The 20,917-nt window shown below is 32.5% G+C and overlaps 4 protein-coding genes across 4 annotated transcripts; 1 reads left to right on the plus strand and 3 right to left on the minus strand.

Annotated features, from left to right (window-relative positions):
- Positions 1-68: 68 nt before the first annotated feature.
- On the minus strand, positions 69-647 carry LOC146537767 (prefoldin subunit 1-like). The gene has a single exon (XM_085187936.1). It carries the CDS (start codon positions 510-512, stop codon positions 132-134), a length of 381 nt encoding a protein of 126 aa, XP_085044062.1. The 5' UTR covers positions 513-647; the 3' UTR covers positions 69-131.
- Positions 648-1,295: 648 nt separating this feature from the next.
- LOC146537768 (uncharacterized) lies at positions 1,296-1,841 on the plus strand. Its single transcript, XM_085187935.1, has one exon. It carries the CDS (start codon positions 1,342-1,344, stop codon positions 1,771-1,773), a length of 432 nt encoding a protein of 143 aa, XP_085044061.1. The 5' UTR covers positions 1,296-1,341; the 3' UTR covers positions 1,774-1,841.
- A 2,054-nt stretch (positions 1,842-3,895) lies between these two features.
- LOC146537769 (uncharacterized) lies at positions 3,896-4,491 on the minus strand. The gene has a single exon (XM_085187932.1). The coding sequence runs from the start codon at positions 4,447-4,449 to the stop codon at positions 3,958-3,960; it is 492 nt and encodes a 163-aa protein (XP_085044058.1). The 5' UTR covers positions 4,450-4,491; the 3' UTR covers positions 3,896-3,957.
- A 2,425-nt stretch (positions 4,492-6,916) lies between these two features.
- LOC146537770 (uncharacterized) lies at positions 6,917-7,483 on the minus strand. Its single transcript, XM_085187931.1, has one exon. The coding sequence runs from the start codon at positions 7,474-7,476 to the stop codon at positions 6,979-6,981; it is 498 nt and encodes a 165-aa protein (XP_085044057.1). The 5' UTR covers positions 7,477-7,483; the 3' UTR covers positions 6,917-6,978.
- Positions 7,484-20,917: the final 13,434 nt, after the last annotated feature.

Below are 20,917 nucleotides of genomic sequence, written 5' to 3' on the forward strand. Positions count from 1 at the left end.
TTTTTTTTTTTAAAAATATACAAAATAATATTAAGATAATAGTAGAGGTGAGACTAAATCAAAAACAATTTTGTTAATTAAAGAAATAAGCATTTATTGAAGATAAATTAATATTATGTGATAGTTATTAGTTATTTGGCATCAGTTTGTTCGTTTAGTTGCTGGATAATTTCTATTATATTGTCTTCAATCTCTTTGAGGTCTTTCTCCAAATACTGTATATTATTTTTAAATTCTGAAGTACATTTGATTAAAAAATACATTATATTTTGAAGAAGACCCTTAATTTCTTCAAAAATTGTAAATAAGGATATTATTCCGAGAGATTCATACGCCTTTGTTCCAAGTAGTAGGGTCCTGATTGCTCGCTGAATCATTTCGGCGAGTTCTAAACCTCTTTTCATTTCGCCAATGTTGCTGTCTATCACTTGAAGTTTTTCACACGTTTCAACCATTTTTACTTGCAGATCCACAGTGGCTTTTTTCAGATTCAAATCCACCGATTTAGTCATCTTTTTATATACTTATATATTAATTTAAATGTTAATAATTGATTTTAGAAAAACGTTTTTACAGAAACTGATTGATACTCAAGATAGCAGTGACGTGAACAAAAACGTAATAAGTAACACAAAACTTCACAAACGTCAAACAGTCTTATGTCGGAAGTAACTTCCTCTCTTTCTAAGCAATATATTACGAACCGGTGTAAATAGCGTAATTGATATTTGCTACCTCTCTTTCTAAGTGTATATTTACGGGTGTAAAAGATATGAACAGCTAGCAAATTCATGTTTCGGCGGTTTTCTTCCATCTGCGAGTTATTATTTCTTACGTTACGAAAACGAACTTCTTAATAAAGGAATAAGGTTGAAATTAGGATTTAAAATATTAATATGTATTTTAATTTAACATTATTTCAATTTAATTACTAAATATTATTTTCTTTTAACTTATTACAATAGTCTATAAAGCATTTTTTTATTTATATGTTATACTATTTACATATATTTATTATTATAAAATGTTATACTTATGACTTTGCGTTTATTGACAATTCGAAAAAAAATCGATATCTGAAAACTGTTTTTGATATGGATACGAAAATCATATATCGATTTTATAACTATTAGCGGAAAAAAATGATAACGCCCATGCCTAACCCTTGGCCGTACTGTCTTTCCCAGTATGATCAACTATCGACGCATTATTGCATAATAAGCATAACACGTCACAAACATGGCAAATAACAATTCCTACAACTGTAACTCATATAAAAGCTGAAGTATAGCGGATTTTGATGCAGTTACTTTTTGAACTTATAGTAAAACACAGATCAATATGCTGAATCTGGTAGTTTTATTTGTCACGGTCGCGTTGGTGGCCGCCGAGCCTATCGCTCCTCTTTGGGGCGGTCTCGCTGCAGTCGCTCCAGTACCCATTGGTCTTGGCAACTACCGAGGCCCACTGTCTCTCGCACCTGGCCAGCCCGCTAATGTCTTAGCTGTGGACGGCAGGCCTCTGGACACTCTCGATGTTAACTTAGACCGCGCTGCTCACTTCACTGCGAAGGCTTGGAACCCTGCTGGTCTTCATTTGTTGAAGAAAAGGTCATTGGTAGCGCCTTGGGCCACCCCTGTAGGCTTGCCCCTGGCTGCTCGTGTGATCGCACCCGCACCTATCGCTGTAGCCGCTGCCCACGGTGTTGTAGCTGCTGGGCCAGTGGCCGCCTGGGGATTGGGACATGGTGCCGAATTAGGACACCTTTGGTGAACACTATATCCATATACTAGTATTACGTAAAACTAAAATAATACAAAATAAAGAGGGTTACAAAAATATTTACTGTTTTTATCTTTAACTATTCTCAATAAAAAAAATATTATACACATATAATTATTCATATATTAATCAATCATCCATCAGCCTTTTAAGGTCCACTGCTGGACATAGGCCTCCCCCAAAGCTCGCCACTCCGACCGGTCCTGCGCCCTTTGAATCAAGCAACCAATAAACACATTGAATACATAGTCAGCGAATTGCTTATTTAACAATAAGATAAAAAATATGGACATTTTTTAAAGTTTTATTCCACACTAAGGAAAGAAAAATATGCTAACAACATAAAAATAAGTTGTAACAAACGTATATGAATTTGAGATGAGAACTTACACCTACGCTAGATGGCTTAGTGGTCAGAGCGCTTGAATGGTTTCCAAGAGGTGTGGGTTCAAATCCGGCTAGGTTCAGATTTTTATGCGTTTTCTAAATAAGATAAAAAATTACACAAAATTGTTTTTTAACAAGCAATATTGAACAATCGGTCAAGATGTGCTCTCGTGCTGTTTCATGATTGTAGGTAGACTTATTTATTTCATCGTGAACGTGACCTATAAAAAGTCAAAAAAATACAATTTTGGGCGTATGCACACATTTTGTATGAAATGAACCAAAAATATAAATCTGAAAATATTATTATACCTAATTCCCATTTTTTGGATTTTTCTGTAAGTTCTCATTACATGCCAAAATTCATATCTTTCACGGAATGTACTCTATGGATTGCAAAACTGCTGCATATATGCTCAAGTCACAACAGATTTTTGGGCAAGTACGAAATTATATCTCACGACCACGATTGTATGCATCGTAATAGTATGACCTGTAACTGTAAGGCCATTGATCAGGTTGAAGAGCATTTATATCTAGGGCTTATTATAGACAATAGATTTAATTGGGATAAACACATTGAATATATATGCAATAAACTACGGCTTATTACAGCAAAACTCTATTTAGTGAAAAACAAACTTCACTTCAAAAATAAATTACAATTATATTCAGCTCTAATGGATAGTATAATTTCATATGGGCTTAGTAGCTACGGTCGAACATTCAGAACTCATCTCAACAAAATTTACAATATTCAATTAAAAACACTTAAAATGATTGCACCATCGTCAGTGAGACAAAAGTTCTACCACAATGAACATAAACTTTTCGAGTATTGCAAAGTATTATCAGTACAAGATAAAGTAAAACATATTTTACTTAAAGAAAATTTCTTTTATCACAACAGAAACTTCAAAGAACACAAAATATTAACGAGATCGATTTCAAATAATACAATAGAAACAACTGGAGCAAACAATTTTTATGGTAAAAGGACAACAAACTATATAATCCCAAGACTGATTAATGAAATACCGAAAACCCTCAAAGATAAAATTACTATACATAATATAAAATACAAAATAAAAGATTTTTTCTTATCAAATTATTAAAGTTAAACAATATAAAATAAATATTTAAGAAAATAAAAGAAAAAAATATATATATAATATATATTTTTTCTTGTAATAAAAGTAACAGACTGTAGCTTGACATTTAAAACGTACGCGTAGTTATAAATACGCATCTTTTTTCAACCTACCTCACAATCACATTTTTTTTTTGTTAGTAATTTTGTTTATGTTTGTATTTGTTGAAAATATTTGTATCTTTGTATAGTTTTTATGTTTTCTATAACTTAATGTACTTAGGAATGTGCAGTGGTCACACAAGCCAAATCGGGCTTAAGACCGCGAAGAATAATTAATTTTAATGTACTTTGTTATAAATAAATAAATAAAGCAATGAATTTCGATGTAGAAACTTTTGTATCTTATTAATCAAGGGGGGACGACATTCTTGTTTTTTTTTCTATAATATTAAGATAACGTCAGCCGAGACAAAAAAAATAAAAAGAAAAAATATAACATTATTATCAAGAGAAAACAATTTATACGTGTAGTTTTAAAACATATTGTCTTTGAATTTTCTTTATCTCAGTTTTTTCTACATACAGTCATAGTCAAAATTAAATTTGGGAAAAATTACAAATTAAAACATAAAATATTTTTGTAACTCTCTTTATTTTGTATTATTATAGCCTTACGTAATATATGTACATAGTGTTCACCAAAGGTGTCCCAATCGGGCACCGTGTCCCAAGCCCCAGGCGGCCACTGGACCAGCAGCTACAACAGGACCGTGGGCAGCGGCTACAGCGATAGGTGCGGGGGCGATCACACGAGCAGCCAGGGGCAAGCCTACAGGGGCGGCCCAAGGTGCTATCAATGATCTTTTCTTCAACAAATGAAGACCAGCAGGGTTCCAAGCCTTCGCAGTGTAGTGAGCAGCACGGTCTAAGTTAACATCGAGAGTGTCGAGAGGTCTGCCGTCTACAGCTAAGACATTAGCGGGCTGGCCAGGTGCGAGAGACAGTGGTCCTCGGTAGTTTCCAAGACCGATGGGTACTGGAGCGACAGCAGCAGCAGCTAAGGGTGCTGCGACGGCTGCCAATGGGCCCGCAACAAGTGGAGCAGCGAGGTGACCGCCCCAAAGAGGAGCTATGGGCTCGGCAGCCACCAACGCGACCACGACAGATAAAACCACCAGCTTCAGCATATTGATCTGTTTTACTATCAGTTCAAAAACTAACTGTATCAATGTTCCTCGTTGCTTCAGCTTTTATACTAGTTAAAGTCGTAGAAGTTATTCCTGACACCTTTGTGACGTACCATATTATGCAATAAAGCGTTGGTAGCGGATCATACTCGGAAAGCCATTCTAGCCAAGGGTAGAAGCGGCGGTAATGTCGATTAAAAATTAAAATATTAGGAAATGAACAACAGAATTTAGAAAAAATCTAAAAATCACCTTAAATAAAATATTGAATTAAATAACTAAAAATAATTATGAATGTCCTTAGTTTTTATTAATTTATATTCTCATAATTTTAGCGTTTAGAATTTGTATATCTACAAATTAAGCTGGTACGTGGTCGCGAAAAATTGATTTCTCAAAATATTGTTTGTATTGTTATCAGTACTATTAACTCAATACGCAATGCCTCATTCGGCGGAAAATGGAGAACGGAGTGTCTTAACACTAATTTCTCTCTGCCTCCTTTGTTATAGACAGGATACAATGTTAAAGCCAAAAAAATCGATTATGAAAATATTAACTTCTGATTTTATAAAATCTTTGATAAAAGCTGATAATTGCGTATTTCTTTCTTTTTCAGGCTTCACACAGTTTCGCATATAGCAGAGTAGGCAGTGGGAACCTAATTTAAGACATTCCGTTCCCCACTTTCCAGTTATTTTTTTGAGGCATTTCGTGTTGAGTGGCAGAACTCAACGTCGAGCTTTTGCCTTGGTGCACGAGCAAAGAAATGAAAATATGAATAAATAACAATACATTCCCCCGAGTGGGGATCGAACCCATAACCTGTCGCGTTTATGGCCATGTGCTTGTTCCCCTGTACCACGACTGGCCTCGAACATTACTTCTCTTACAATATGTAACTTATATTATTTTAAACCGACTTCTGTAAAAGGAGGAGGTTATCAATTCGACTGTATTTTTTTATTTAAGTAATGAAGTTGTGAAAAAAAAAATGAACGTCACATACGCAATGAATATAAATCTACAGCATTCTCACAACGATGATTATAACGCAGCAGATCGTTTTTGTTGAGTGATGCGTATATAGTGAAACTCATTTCTCTTCCTAATCTCTCTCTCTCTCTCTCTCTCTCTTTCTCTCTCTCTCTCTGCCCAACCTATACAGGTGCATATTGCTACAACATTACTATACTTTGTTTATATTGATGGTCCCTATGTATAAACGGACTTGTCAAAAGAGACGGTTAATTGGAAAACAGTATAAATGTACGACTTGCTCTTAAAAAATAAAATAAAATGATAAATTTAAAAATTAAACACATATTAGGCGCACTTTATGTATAAAATGTCCAAAATACCTATATTTGTAAATTATTATTTATAATTCTTACAGATATAACCGTAGCAATAAGAAACTTGAATACCTAAAGAAAGTATTCAAGTTTCTTATTGCTACGGATATATCCTAAGTATTAAAGAAGGCTTCGCAATTATAGCAAATTTCAAGTTAAACTTTGGATAATTATATCGATGGTCCGTATGTATAAACGGACATGTCAAAATATAACATTTACAGAAGAACAGAATAAAGTCCCGTATAAATTGAGTAGGAGGGCCCTAGTGTGAAGACACTCTGTTCTTCTTTCCACTTCTACTTTCCACCGGATTTTTCGAGGAATTGCGTTGAGTGGCGAACTCAACACCGAGCTTTTGCCTTGGTGTCTGAGCGACGAAATGAAAATATTAATAAATAATAATTCATTCCCCCAAGTGGGAATCGAATTTACAACCGACGCGTTCCCAGTCGCACGCTTTTAACCCTGCACCACAACGGCCTCTGTTAATTTTTTATATCACTATATTTATGTAACTAAAATAATAATATAAACTGAATATTCCTGACATCATGGTATTCCATTGTGCAATGGAACACTGACTAAATACGGCATGGTAATAGGATCACTTCGACATAGAGGATTGATAATATTTAAAATAATTTAATTTTCCCATACAGTATTAAATCCCAATAGTGTCTTCAAGAATGGTAAAGGATAAAGAATGGTGTCTCAACATTGGGTTTTCTCTGCATACCTCGCTATATGCGGGAAAAGGATGGGAGCTAATAAAAAAATCTGTTTTGAATGTATGTTGAATATTACTCCAATCTTTAACAGTTATTTTTATGCATTTTTTTTTATTTCTTAACTGGCAAAATAATATTAATAATTTTGATAATAATAATTCTTCTATCTAATATTCTTCTTTCTTAATTAAATTTTGATAATAATAATTTTCATAATATAAACAAAAAATCCAATATAAGATTTATTTCAAAATTGAAAATTCGTAAATATAAATTCTTATTAAGTAAGCATTTCTGTATTTTTCATTTTTATGGTGCATAGAAGCTTTTATTCTTACAGCGCAAAATTGTTATAATTATTAATTAAAAAAAAATACTAAATATTATGGTAACTCTCTTTATTTCATTAGATTTTTTAGATTGAAGCTTAAATACTAGTGTTTTCACCAGAGGTGTCCCCAACCGATACCGTGACCCAAACCAACTACTGGTGCTGCAGCTACAACAGGAGCATGGGCGGCCACGGCGATGTGACCGGGAGCAATGACGGTACCAGCGAGAGGTACACCGATTGGGGCCAAAGGTGCAACAATGGACCTTTTCTTCAGAAGATGAATTCCAGCAGGGTCCAGAGCCTTCGCAGTGAGGTGGACAGCGCGGTCAACGTTGACATCAAGAGTATCTAGAGGCCTGCCGTCAGCAGCAATGATGTTAGCGGGCTGTCCAGGTGCAAGAGACAACGGTCCACGGTAGTTGCCAATATCAACAGGTACTGGGGCTACGGCACCCCATGCACCAGCTACCAATGGAGATACGATTCCTCCTCCCCACAGAGGAGCCACAAGGCTGGGCTTAGCTGCAGCCAAAGCCACCACGACCGATAACACCACTAACTTGAACATATTGATCTGTTTCACTATTACTTCAAGATCCAACTGCATAACGATCTTCGTAACTACACCTTTTATACTAGATTAAAACGTAGAAATTATTCCAATATCTTTGTGACGTTCCGTATTATGCAATAAGGCGTTTGTTGCTAATCATATTGTACCAAGGATAGGACAAGTACTTATATCAGCCATCAGTCAAAATAATTACCATAATAGACCTTATAGTGTTAGAAATTAGTCCTGTACAACATAAACAGACATCACAATCTTTCCGCATCACAAAGGACCATTCACTTTATTTATATATAATTAAAATAATTTATTACTAATATATACATTTACTAGTACGTCATGAGTTATAAATAATTATTATTTTTGTACAAAATTTCATTTTCACGACTATATTGTATAAAAACATTTTACAAACTTGTCAACATTGCGTGACCTAATTTTTATTTTACTATAAATAAATTTGAATACAAAATAGAACCAAAATGGTGGGCGGTGTTTCTAAGAAACCATTTAAAATGGACCTCCAAGATCAACAACCCCAAATGCCTTACAAAGTGTTTTTGTATGTTTTTCTGGAAAAATTCGCAATAACCCTTTATTAGAAAAACGTATCTGGTTTTTATCACTGAATGGGTTCATTTGAAAGAGTTAAGTCCAAGTTTATACCAATTACAGTGGTTCTTCCATTAAAAAAATTATTGAGGTAGGTACTTACGTACGATATATATATATATATATATATATATATATATATATATATATATATATATATGTATGTAGACTTTTCTCTTTTTCCACTACACATGTATAGTTTATAACATTTTTTTTATTGATTTTCCTCTAATATTTTAAAAGTACAAATATCTCATATGACCGACATGTTAAAGGAAAACTTTCTTTTAAAAGATAAACTTATATACATAATTATATATTTATATTGAACTATTTAAATTTTATCTTTAATCATCAATAATACTAGTTGTTCTTGACACGATAGTATAATATTATAATATATTTATTTATTAGAAACCGATTATTTTATTGTTGGAATGGTAATATTTGCAAGTCATACCGGTTACATTTTTTCTACGTTAAACTAAAACTAAAATTTAATCAGCTTTACACTATATCTCAAATATAGTAGGGTAGAGGCAGAGGTAACCTAGTGTTAAGACACTCCATTCCCCATTTTTCGCCGAATTTTTCGAGGCGCTCAACTCAACTCAGAGCTTTTACCTTGGTTCCAGAGCGAAGAAATGAAAATTTAATAAATAATAATTCATTCCTCTATGTGGAGATCAAATATAATAAAATCGAGAATATAATAATAAAAAAACTAAAACAGGCCAAATGCATAACTCTAAAAAAATAAGGTAAAAATATCAGGCAGCAATTAGGGCGGTCGACGAACCTGCAAACAAAATAAGATTTCTTTCATATCTCATCGTATATTACTTGGTTCAGAAAATAAATTGGAGAAACAAATAAAATTGATTATATTTATCTATATATATAAAAGGACTTGTCCTCACTGACTGAGGTAAAACGCACGCACAGCCGTCACCGCTAATGGTAGAAAATTTGGACAGATATTTACTTTCGTAATCTGGACATCCACTAAGAAGGGATTTTGAAAAATTTTTACCCTAAAGGGGGGAAATAGGGGTTGAAAATTTGCATGGAAACATCTTTAAAACGCCACCGATTATTATAAAATTTGAAATTTAGACTCTTAAAAATATTTAATTGAATATGTGTTTCATGGTTTTCTAGAATTCACCCCCTAAGGGTGCAAATAAGGGGTTGAAAGTTTGTATGGAAATATCTTTAAATCGCCACCGACTCTTAAACCATTGACTCTTTTAGACTCTTAAAAATATTTCATTAAGCACATGTTTCTTGGTTTATTACCCCTAAATACGCAAGCGAAGCTGCGCGCGTCCGCTAGTAATTAATAATTGTAAAGGGCAGGCAGGCTGTGGTGCATTGTGCCCCAATGTGACTGCCAAACGCGACAAGTTGTGAGTTCGATTCAGACTCAAGGGGAATTATTATTTATTAGTATTTTATTTTATTCGCTCTGGTATTAACAGAAAGCGTGACGTCGAGTTCTACCACTCAACACATAAAGCAAGCAAGCTCAAAAGTTCGGCGGAAACTGGTGAAAGGAGTGTCTTAACACTAAATTCCTTCTGCCTACCCTACTATATGCAGGATATAGCGTAAAGCTGAAACAAGTTACTTTTATTGGTATTATGTACATATATGAAGACATAGAACGTCGGATCTATCAAATAGCGATTAAAACCACTGGACGTCGACGCGCAAAGATCGACCTAAAATTTTGCATACAATGCAGAAACTATGCAGGAATTTCGTTATTACAGTGACAATATATAATATTCTCGCAATATCAATAAGCCGAGTTCGTATAAAGATCCGATTATATTTTGCCTGGTTGCTGTCATGTTAGTGACAGCCTATTAATTAGGTGTTATAGCGCATTAAAACAAAGGAATGTAAACAATTACAATGGGGTTCAAGTTTTTGATCTTTGAAAAGTAAATTTTAATTTTATTTCTATAAAGGGTTCCGTTTCGTAAGGGTTCCGTTATAGATAGATGGACAACAAAGTAATATAAGCTTTGTTGTCCAGGTCCGTCTGTCCGTCTGTCATGACCTCGTGATCACGTGATTTCATGGTCGCGTGGAGGTATCAAACTGAAATAAATATCAAATATAAAGAAGTACAGGAAAGTTTTGAAGTTGTAGCGTTGTCTAAAACAAGCGTTTATAAATGGTTTTTTCTGCATTTTGTACGAAATTTGCCACTAAAAAAGTATGTCATAGAAAAAAAAATGAAAAACTTAATTTGAACTGCAAAATTAAAACTTTATTTACCGCGCAACCAAAATCTATATACCTATAGGCTATACGGTACCTATAGTAGCCTTCTCGTTAATAAATTATATAATTTGGCAAGAAGTGAGAACTTCAAGAACCCACAAATATAGTAAAAAGTAAGAAAAATGGAAATTTATATCATTGAAAAAAAAAAACATCGCAAACTATCATTCAAAAAAAAAACATCACGTGTACTACAGTACACGATTTATATATAGAATGTATACTCAGCCCGTAATTAGCTTGGCCACACGGTTCAGTGTCCTGGAAGTGGAACAACAGGGATGCCCTTTATTAGTTGGTCTCTCTTCCTTACAAAATACAAATTTAACGTCAATTACGTAAGCTATAATTAACATCTCTGAGTGCAAGTATACCGAAACTCTTAAAAGTGTTATTCAAAGACTTGTTTTACTATAGTAAAAAAACCGGACAAGCGCAAGTCAGGCTCGCCTACCGAGGGTTCCGTACAATAATTGGGGGTCTCGAGCTTTTTCTAAAATTCAGGCTTAGCTGAGCCAGAGCCCTTTCATCTGATACCTCACTTGAATAAGCTGCTTTAATACTAAACTCTGCCCCACTTTTATAGTTATTACATTTAGAATTTCCACAAAAGTATAGTTTTCTAATTTTTTCCTGAACTAGTACTATCTACAGATGCTAGTTGTTAAATTTCATAATTCTAGGTCAGATGGAATTATCCTATAAATAGTGTCGAAATACGCATTTTTTGCTATATGAACGGCCATATCTTTTTTTAAGTGAATATAGAAATATGTTTTTATCAGGAAATCATGGGGTCGTAGATTTAAGTATATGGGCTGAATTTCAACCCGATATCTCCAAGACATAAGGGATCTTGACAGTCAGACAGACCGACAGACTGTCAGATACAGCGTGAAGCGGAAAAAAAAGAATACCTAATAAATGAAAATTTTTTCAATTACTTTGAAATGTTTTCAAAATCCAAGCTAGGGAAATGAAAATACGTTATATAGAAATATTTGAATTTGAACCAGTGCGGCCACCTACAGCAGACAGCGTTACGAATACGACTTTTAAAGGCCACAGCAAACACAATACACAAGTTCAAAAGCGAATAAGACTTCGTGTAAGCACAACGTGTATGTTGTATGGCAGCAGTAAATATTTTTGAATTATTTTTAGCTTTTATGGGACAATGTCTACGCTTCTATGATAGGATTTCAGAAAACGTCCAATTTTTTTTTATTTTATAAAAATTTTTTAGTTATTCATTAAAGGTACCTATTTTATAAATATAAAAATGCCTTAGGAATGAACTGATAGCTCTCTCTGTTTCAAAGGTATCACTGTCACAAATAAACAAGTGAGATTCTTTCTGTAAATAATCGATTTAAAAATACTCGTTTTTTCTTCTCATGTCTGTAGGCAGTATCTTTAATGGGCCAGTGGTAAATTATATTTGACATTAAAAAAAATTACCTTGTTAAGTGTTATTTATAGATAAAAATAAAATTGAAATATCTGTCTGTAATTACAAAAAACCGTGATTTTTTCAAGTGAGCAAAGCTAAGGTCCAGAACTAGAAATTGACAATAGACTTAAATATAAGATTTGTAAGTTAGAGAACCAAGAAAATCTAAAGTTTTCCAAGCAAACCTAAAAATTAAAAAAATATCATTTATGTGTATTTTAATATGAAACAATTTAATTATAAAATGTTTTCTTTAAGAAATAATTAAAACTCCATATATCGTTTAGTATATACATTATTTAATATTAATATATAAACTATATAATGACATAGCCTGACCAGAATACAATAGTCATCAAAGTATTAAAAAAAAAAAAGAAAATTCAATTTCAATACAATATACAATAGAACCTAAATAACATGTACAATTTAATATGTAACAATTTCCGCTATCGAACGAAACCGGACAGCATTTCAAGGATACCACAACCAGTACGTAAAAAAACTTGGAAAAAACTCGACAACTATTGACCAGCCCACTTCCTTCTCGACCTTATATGCCTGTCTTAAATCTCGTTGCGTGTAAAGTAGGCTTTTGCTTAATCGTAAGTTATAAAAATTTATGAGACAAAATTGAATTTTATTATAGTCTGAGAAATAATTGTAGATATTATATATTGAAGGCATTTCCACAAGTCATTAATTATTATACTATTATGCTGTCTCTTTTTGTACTATTTAAATATATAGGAAAAGTTGTTGACATTCTTTAACAAAAAAAATTGAACTGCATATATTATTTCCATTCAATGGAATCTTCTGATCAGCCATGATCGTAAATATAATGAAACCTAAAGAGATGTGCTCTCACACAAGTACTGGTTTGTATAAGCAATAAAAATATATAGGTATCATTCTTATTAATGTACTTAGTGATACACGAGTACAATGAAAAGTATAGGAACCAGTGCACCAAAGACCTTTAGTTACTTATAAGGAGAATAAATCTAATAAATAGTTATTAACGACAATTGAATTAATGACACAGATTAGTTAACTTAATGTAGAATGATTATTAAAAGGTTTTTTCTTTTGTTTTAATATTTAAGGAATAAGTAGATATATTTTATATTTTTTTGTTGTTTTTACATTTTCATTCAACAAATTATTATTATTATTATTATTATTTATATATATTTTTTTCTCGAAATATAATTTCGGTTAATATGAACCCCGCGAGCTTCATGCCAAGTGTGGTCCATTTCCTGGAATTGGTCAGGAAGTAACGTCTTCCTGTAAAAACTTCCTGACAATGCGACAAGTATTAAGGATTGCGGCTTGTTGCATAGTTATGTATATGTTTATAGGTAATTTTATCTGCTCTAAATAGTGTAAAAGACTTTTTGGTATAACTCCTGTGCTGGAAAGCACAAATGGCACAATATATACTTTGTTCATTTATTTATTATTATTATTATTATCCTAAATTTACAAATTGACATTTTATTTACCCTATATTCTTACAACGTGATATTGGCGAAGTGATTAGTGCTCAACTGGCACGCTCGTAGCGCCATAAATTAAGAACTGAACTGAACAGTATCAATATAGTTAAACCTTCTAATTAAGATTTAATTTTCTTAAAAAGTATAAGCATTTTTCTATATAAAACTATTTATTGAGTCCAATCGATTTTGAGATGTGAACAACAATAATCTTAATGAATTTACTTAACAATGGAGACAATAAAGATGTTTATAATTAAGAACTTGGTGGAGTGTATAACTATATGTTATTTATTATTTTTGAATTTGAATTTTATTCCCCATTCCCATTCCCCTTGAAACGGCTAGATACGAAAAGCTAAGGATCGTAGCAGTTACGTCCCTATATCCTGCCGTGGTTAGTCCACAACAGAATATAGGCAGGATAGCAGACAGGCTGATGAAGATGATGATATTGATTAGGAGACACAAGTATATTTAAAATAATTTCGTATATTTAAAAACTAATAAATATTATTAAATATATATATATTTTTAATAAATACCATTTCTATACATCTCACTGTTCAAAGGTTGCGAATTCGAACGATCTTACGGCGAGTGGTCAGCCGCGCAGTTCACCTTGATCCATTAAAGCTAAGACCAGTAAAGTATTGTACAGCTTAATATAATTATTTATATAAAAGGAATCAATAAAAGTAAATAAAATTCGTATAATAATAAAATATTTAGTGTCTTCTTGTCTGTCCATAATAATTAAATATATAAAAAAAAGAAATAAATTATGTCGTATTGTTTTATTTGTCAATATGAAGAAAAAATATATGTATGTACATATATACATTTAAAATTATTGTCCTAAATAAATCAGCTTCACGCTGTATCCCGCACATAGCAGGGTAGGCAGAGGGATCCAAGTGTTAAGACAGTCCATTCCCCACTTTCTGCCGAATTCTGGAGGCGTGTTGAGTGGAGTTCTTAATATTTTCTATATATTCTCTTGTAAACTTCACTAATTATTTGCCATGTAGGAAAAGAGGACACTATAAATGCATCGTTGTTCCCTTTTCACCAACTATACAGGCATTACAAATTTAAGTCAATGTCAAGTGAAAAATATATTTTTAAAATATTAATTAAGAGATTTATTTAAAAAAAAATACATCAACACAGTACACAGTAACGCGAACTGGACTCTGTGTTGCTCTACTATGAAATACAACCATAAAAATAAATATAACATTAATATTTATTAGTATGAGCATAACACCATCTAGAATATACGAGAGTAAAAAAAAATATTTTTTAAATAACAATATAGATATATTTTAATATAATTACTTTCTCCTAGTATTAACAATGGTAAGGAACTAAAGACCTATACATGAAATTTGTTTAAATATGTGTATGTTTTAAGAATTTCTTTTAAAGTGCTCCAAGGAAAAGTTACTAAAACACTAAAAGGAAACCAAAGAAATTAATAAAAAAAAGGATAAATACAATGTACTATGTTATTTTGTTTATTCATTTCTTTAATGATTTCATGTAAATTTATTTATAATTTCCATAGTGTACTTCGTAATCAAATGTATTCAACATCCGCTTTGCGTAAGGCCTGTCTATAGGTATGATCATTATAAACATACGAAGGTATATACATATTTATTTGAAACGAAAACAAATGTAATAGAAACAGAGAAGTTAGCAGATTTTGTTTTCAATGTTAATATAATACTAATAATTAACTGTTAAATCATAAAAAAAATCAAAGCAGGACATTTTTTATTATAGCAAATATATTCTTTTTTCTTTTGGTATGTTTGTGCATTTCCATTTTAAGTAGCAGTTTTGTTTTAAAAAAGTTGACATACAGAGATAACGTTCCTAGTAATGCAATATTTTTATTAATTTATCGATAAATTATATATTTACTTAAGAGGTATACTTTAAAAAGCATAAACATATGTATAACAATCAAATCAGCTTCACGCTGTATCCCGCACACAGCAGGATAGGCAGAGGGAACTTAGTGTTAAGATACTCCGTTCCCCGCTTTCCGCCGAATTCTGGAGGCATTGCGTGTTGAGTGGTGGAACTCAACGCCACGCTTTTGCGAAGAAATATAAATTTAAGTAAATATTTCGTTTCGAACCTTGAACCCCTGCGCTATGACGGCCTCATGTATAACAATAATACAGATATACAATTCTACAAACAGAAAGAAAACCTTCATACTTCATAACTTGTATTGTGAGAAATACCATAGCAGTTGTCACTTGTCTGACAGATACAGTAGATTGTTCCACATTTCTAGGAAACCCATTGTCGGTTCTCATTGAGCTTTGAAAGCTATATGCAAGAGACAATATGTGTTTATTAACGTAATTCTGTACTTTATGTAAGTTCATTAGATTAATATAAAAGTTGGTAACGAATTTCATTAGATTCAATATTAAGAATATTTCTTTTTTGTAGGCTTTCTATTAAACTATATATTTGTCTTTACTTATACTCGTATATATTTATAAATTTTTTAATGGTAAAGCAGCAAAATCTTTGACTTCTCTATTTACACGGATATTTATTTTTACGGAAATACATGGAAACGAATATATGCTACAAAATAAATTTGAACTGGCTTTTCTCTCTTTGTATTTTTTTAAATAAGTAATTACATTTTTAAAACTATTTTGATTTAGCTTCACTTAGATTACATATTAATAATACTACAGTAGGGATTACCTTACGTTTAACAACTTTCTTCGCAATGAACTACCTTGCTTCTTCCTCCTGTATAGGTTACTTTTTCACTGAAGTGAAATCTGAAAAGTAAGTACAGGTTGGTTTAACTTCTGTAATAAAAATATAAAAATACTTTTAATATTATTTACAGTTTGTTATTGGCATTCCTTTAATATATTTAATGTTAGGTATAGCGCAATACTGGCTGACGAAATGACCCTATGACTTGCATCATTGACATTCAACTTTTACTTGAACTACATAATGGTAGAATATTAGTATTTATAGGAAAACTTTTTGAAAGTTATATTATTACAACACTACGAGTAAGCCGTGCCGATACTATATAGAACCTTTTTCTTTTTTTTTAGCTTCGGGTAGATAGCGGGACCTGGGTACATAGTGTTTAGACACACAGAATTCAATTGAGACATTTCCGTTTCCCATTTTCTGCAGAATTCTTGGGGAGTTGCGGAACTTAACGCCGCGCTTTGCCTTGTTACCAGAGAGAAGAAGTGAAAATATTAAATATTTCATTTCTTTAAGCCGGAATAGAACCCAGTACTGTCGTGTTTACGCACACTTGTGCCCCATCACCATGACGGCCTCAACATTATAATTCATAGATTTAATACAAATATAATTTAAGAAAATATAAAACAATTGTTAACAATTTTAAACTACCTTTACAATTATTAACAATTGTTTTTTTTTAATACAACTTCATATATGAACAATGAACGTGACCTACAATGTATCTAGGTAAGGTTGTTCCTTATGCATTTATATCCAGTAAATCAAATCAATAATAGAACAATTATACAATTTATTACCAAACGAAACGCAATTGCATTTTTCATATCTACTTAAGTATATGTTTATAAATACTTTATGGGAAGTGGTTATAGTTTAAATATTAAAGAAACGAGGCCGTCGTCGCACAGAGGCAATTGCGTACGACAGGTTGTTGGTTAATATTTTCGTTTTGCTGCGTTTATTTCCGCCACTCAACACGCAATGCCTCGAGAATTCGGCGGAAAATGGGGAACGGAAGTGTCTTAATGGGGATGGAGTGTCTTAACACTAGGTTTTCCAAGTTCTCTCTGCCCTGCTTTGCTCGGGATAGAGCGTGAATTCTAAAAAAAACCGAAAGTTACTTATTTAACAATAAGACATATACATATATGTATTTTGCCTTCCAAAGCCGATTCCTATTCTTAACAAGCTTAATTGATCAAAAATATTCTATATTGAACCTAGTGCTAAAACACTATTATCCACTGTCCACATAACTTTGAATCCAGATAACTGAAATAAAATTGTAACGATAATCTCTGAAGTTAGAGAAATTTAATTAAATATAATAATAAAATGAAATGTGGCAACTAAGATATATAACAGTTTCTCAATATGGCAAACAGTTTTAGATCACTCTCAGATAAACTTTGCAAACAATAGCACGTGGTTTAGTTATGTTGCAACTTTCATACATTTAAGATAATTTGCAAACTTAAGTTCTTTTATGCGTGATTGCGTTCTTTAGTGATAAAGTAGTGTTAGGCTAGGGCACACACATGGGCGTAGGAATAAGGGGTTTTCTTAATATTTTTTTTACCCTTATGTGTCTCAATTAAGGATTACGGTTTGCCTCCAGAATTCGGTAGAAAGTGGGGAATGAAGTGTCTTAACACTAGGATCACTCTGCCAACCCTGCTGTGTGCGGGATACAGCGTGAAGCTGATATTTTGAATAAGAAGAGTTAACATTTTAATCAAGTTTTCAATGGCTTTTTAACATTAAAATAATTAAATAAAATAAAAATAAATAAATATAAAATTAAAATGGTGAACAGTTCATTGATTCCTATATATCTTACCTTAAAGACAACTAGATTAATAACTATATAAAAAACTATATCTATATATATATATATATATATATATATATATATATATATATATATATATATATATAATCTATATATATAAAAGGACTTGTCCTCACTGACTGAGGTAAGACGTACGCACAGCCGTAACCGCTCATGGTAGAAACGTGAAATTTGGACAAATGTTTACTTTCGTAATCTGGACATCCACTAACAAGGGATTTTGGAAAATTTTAACCCTAAAGGGGCGAAATAGGGGTTGAAAGTTAGTATGGGCAAAAAATTAAATCAGCACCGATTCTTATAAAATTTTAAATTCAGACTCTTAAAATATTTAATTGAACACGTGTTTCATGGTTTTCTAGAATTCTTTCCATAAGGGTGCAAATAAGGGGTTGAAAGTTTGTATGAAAAAATCTTAAATCGCCACCGATTTTTATAAAATTTGAAATTTAGACTCTTAAAAATATTTCATTGAACACATGTTTCATGGTTTATTAGAATTCACCCCTAAATACGTAAGCGAAGCTGCGCGCGTCCGCTAGTTATATATAAAATAAATAAAATCGCTGAAAGTATGTACTAAGCCTTTTACTAAGCCATTGTGTAATTCACAGATTCAAAATCAGGTCAAGCGCGATATCTTGGCTGACCAAAGACCATTTCCTGACATTTGAGATAATCTAATAACTATATTAAAGTTTATACAAGATGAAATTTCATTTTGAAAAACATATAAATCAAATCAGCTTCACGCTTTATCCCGCACACAGCAGGGTAGGCAGAGGGAACCTAGTGTTAATACACTCCGTATCCCACTTTCTGCCGAATTCTGGAGGTATTGAGTTCTGAAAAATATATATTTACTAGTACTGCCTCACTCGCACACCAGTTTAAGAATGTAAGGTTTAGGTCGAACGTCGCCTCCAAGCCTGTTTTCAAGTTATTGTAACTTTAGTCTTGATTGCAATTAGTAAAATAATTATTTGAGGCGGTCGTGGTGTAGCGGCACAAGGGTGTGACTGTAACGCGACGGTTGTGGGTTCGATACCCACTCGAGGAAGTGAACTATTTATTTACGTTTACATTTTCATTTCTTCGCTCTGGTGTCAAGGCAAAGCGCGGCGTTGAGTTCTGCCACTCAACAGGCAATGCCGCCAGACTTCGGCAGAAAGTGGGGAACGGAGTGTTTTAACACCAGGTTCCCTTTCTACCCTGCTGTGAGCGGGATACGGCATGAAGCTGATTTGGATTTTGCAATTAGTAAATTTTAACATGGGATATATAATTTTTCCTTATTCTTTTATTTATTGCTATCAATAATATCTATACAAATATTATTTTTTCAATAATAAGGCACTACAAAAAATCACGTAGGTTTGTCTCAAGTACAGCTTTCATCTCAATTGTACATTTAAATGATATTTCTTTAATAATTGATTTAAGCTTCCCTCAGTATTTTTTCATCGTATATAAGTTACTAGCGGCCCGCTCGCGGTTTCACCCGCGTGAACTATGTTATTATTAATTTCTTCCTCCATGCCTACGTCCTAGTGATGTCTATGCAAAATTTGAGACTCCTAGCATTTGTAGTAATGAAGTTTCATACAAACTTTCGACCCCAAAAACAACCCCTTAGAAGTCGAATATTGCAAATTCCCGTCTTAGCGAGCACCTACGTCGTATAAGTAACTCCTATGCAAAATTTGAGATTCCTGGCACTTGTAGTTTCTGAGATTTCGTGATGAGTGAGTGACCTTTCGATTTTATATATATAGATAATATAATACCGATGGTCTATAAATTCTATTTGCTCTATTTATATTTAAATTTATTGTCTCTCTAAATTTAAAGGGATTTGCCAAAGAACAGCTGTTATAAACAAAAAAAACCAAACCTATACCAAATAATTAGTTCCTTACTCGAGGAAGTGAACTATTTATTTACATTTCTATATCCATTTCGTCTATCTGAAGAATATTCGTCTCCAGAATTCAGCAGAAAGTGGGGAACGGAGTAGCTTAACCCTAGGATCCTGTCTACCCTGCTGTGCGGGATACAGCGTGAAGCTGATTTGACTTTTGATTTGATTTAATTAGATACAATCAACACAATATAAAGCGTATTAATTGACTATAAAGCAATTCCTTATTAGGTGTATGTGTGTTACCTCGCAATTTATTTTCACGGCATGTTGGCTATGTAGGTATTGGTGTACGGCGGTATCAAAAGTTATCTAGAAATACTGTATTTAATTATTTTTATTTTATTTTTATTAAAATATTCTAATTATATATACATTTTTACTAAAATATACTTAATAAATATTAAATGTGTTTAAACAGGAATTGGACTATAACGAGTATAGTTGATATCTGTTACGTTTAATATATTTTATGCAATGATAAGGTTTTAACTGAAAGTAAACAAAATTGGTCAATAAGATTAAAGTATAATATTGTTTTGCTTTATATTTTGATCATATTAAAATACCAGGCCAGTCGTCGCGGCGGCTCACAAGCGAGTGGCTGTAAACACGACAGGGTTAGGGTTCGCTTCCCACTCGAGGAAATTATATATTTATTTAAATTTATATTTTCATTTCTTCGCTCTAGTGTCAAGGAAAAGCACGGCGTTGTGTAACGCCACTCAACACGCAATGCCTCCAGGATTGGGAACGGAGTGTCTTAGCACTAGGTCTCCTCTGCCTACCGTGCTGTGTGCATCAACAAAAATGCATAAATTAAAATTTTAGGGTAAGAAATAGAAGTAGTGACTCATTTCTATGTCATTATAACAAGGTGTGCATGAATATGCTGGTTACAATAGCAGCGACCAGTTTGTTTGGTAGTCTAATAAATCAACAATAAATTGAACTTTAGATGAATCACAGAGTTATCCGACTGGCCTTCACAATGCTGTATTTATAAATATGTGTTACGTATGTAAAATGTATATTTTAAATGTATTTTTCTAGGTTACATT

This window comes from Heliconius melpomene, chromosome 7 (assembly GCF_056956725.1).
Source record: "Heliconius melpomene rosina isolate 202511_hmr_F chromosome 7, ASM5695672v1, whole genome shotgun sequence".
NCBI lineage: Eukaryota > Metazoa > Arthropoda > Insecta > Lepidoptera > Nymphalidae > Heliconius > Heliconius melpomene.

What these genes read in the sequence shown, in the direction of transcription:
- LOC146537768 (XM_085187935.1), top strand. Translation starts at nt 1,342, where the DNA reads ATGCTGAATCTGGTAGTTTTATTTGTCACGGTCGCGTTGGTGGCCGCC.
- LOC146537767 (XM_085187936.1), bottom strand. Translation starts at nt 512, where the DNA reads ATGACTAAATCGGTGGATTTGAATCTGAAAAAAGCCACTGTGGATCTG.
- LOC146537770 (XM_085187931.1), bottom strand. Translation starts at nt 7,476, where the DNA reads ATGCAGTTGGATCTTGAAGTAATAGTGAAACAGATCAATATGTTCAAG.
- LOC146537769 (XM_085187932.1), bottom strand. Translation starts at nt 4,449, where the DNA reads ATGCTGAAGCTGGTGGTTTTATCTGTCGTGGTCGCGTTGGTGGCTGCC.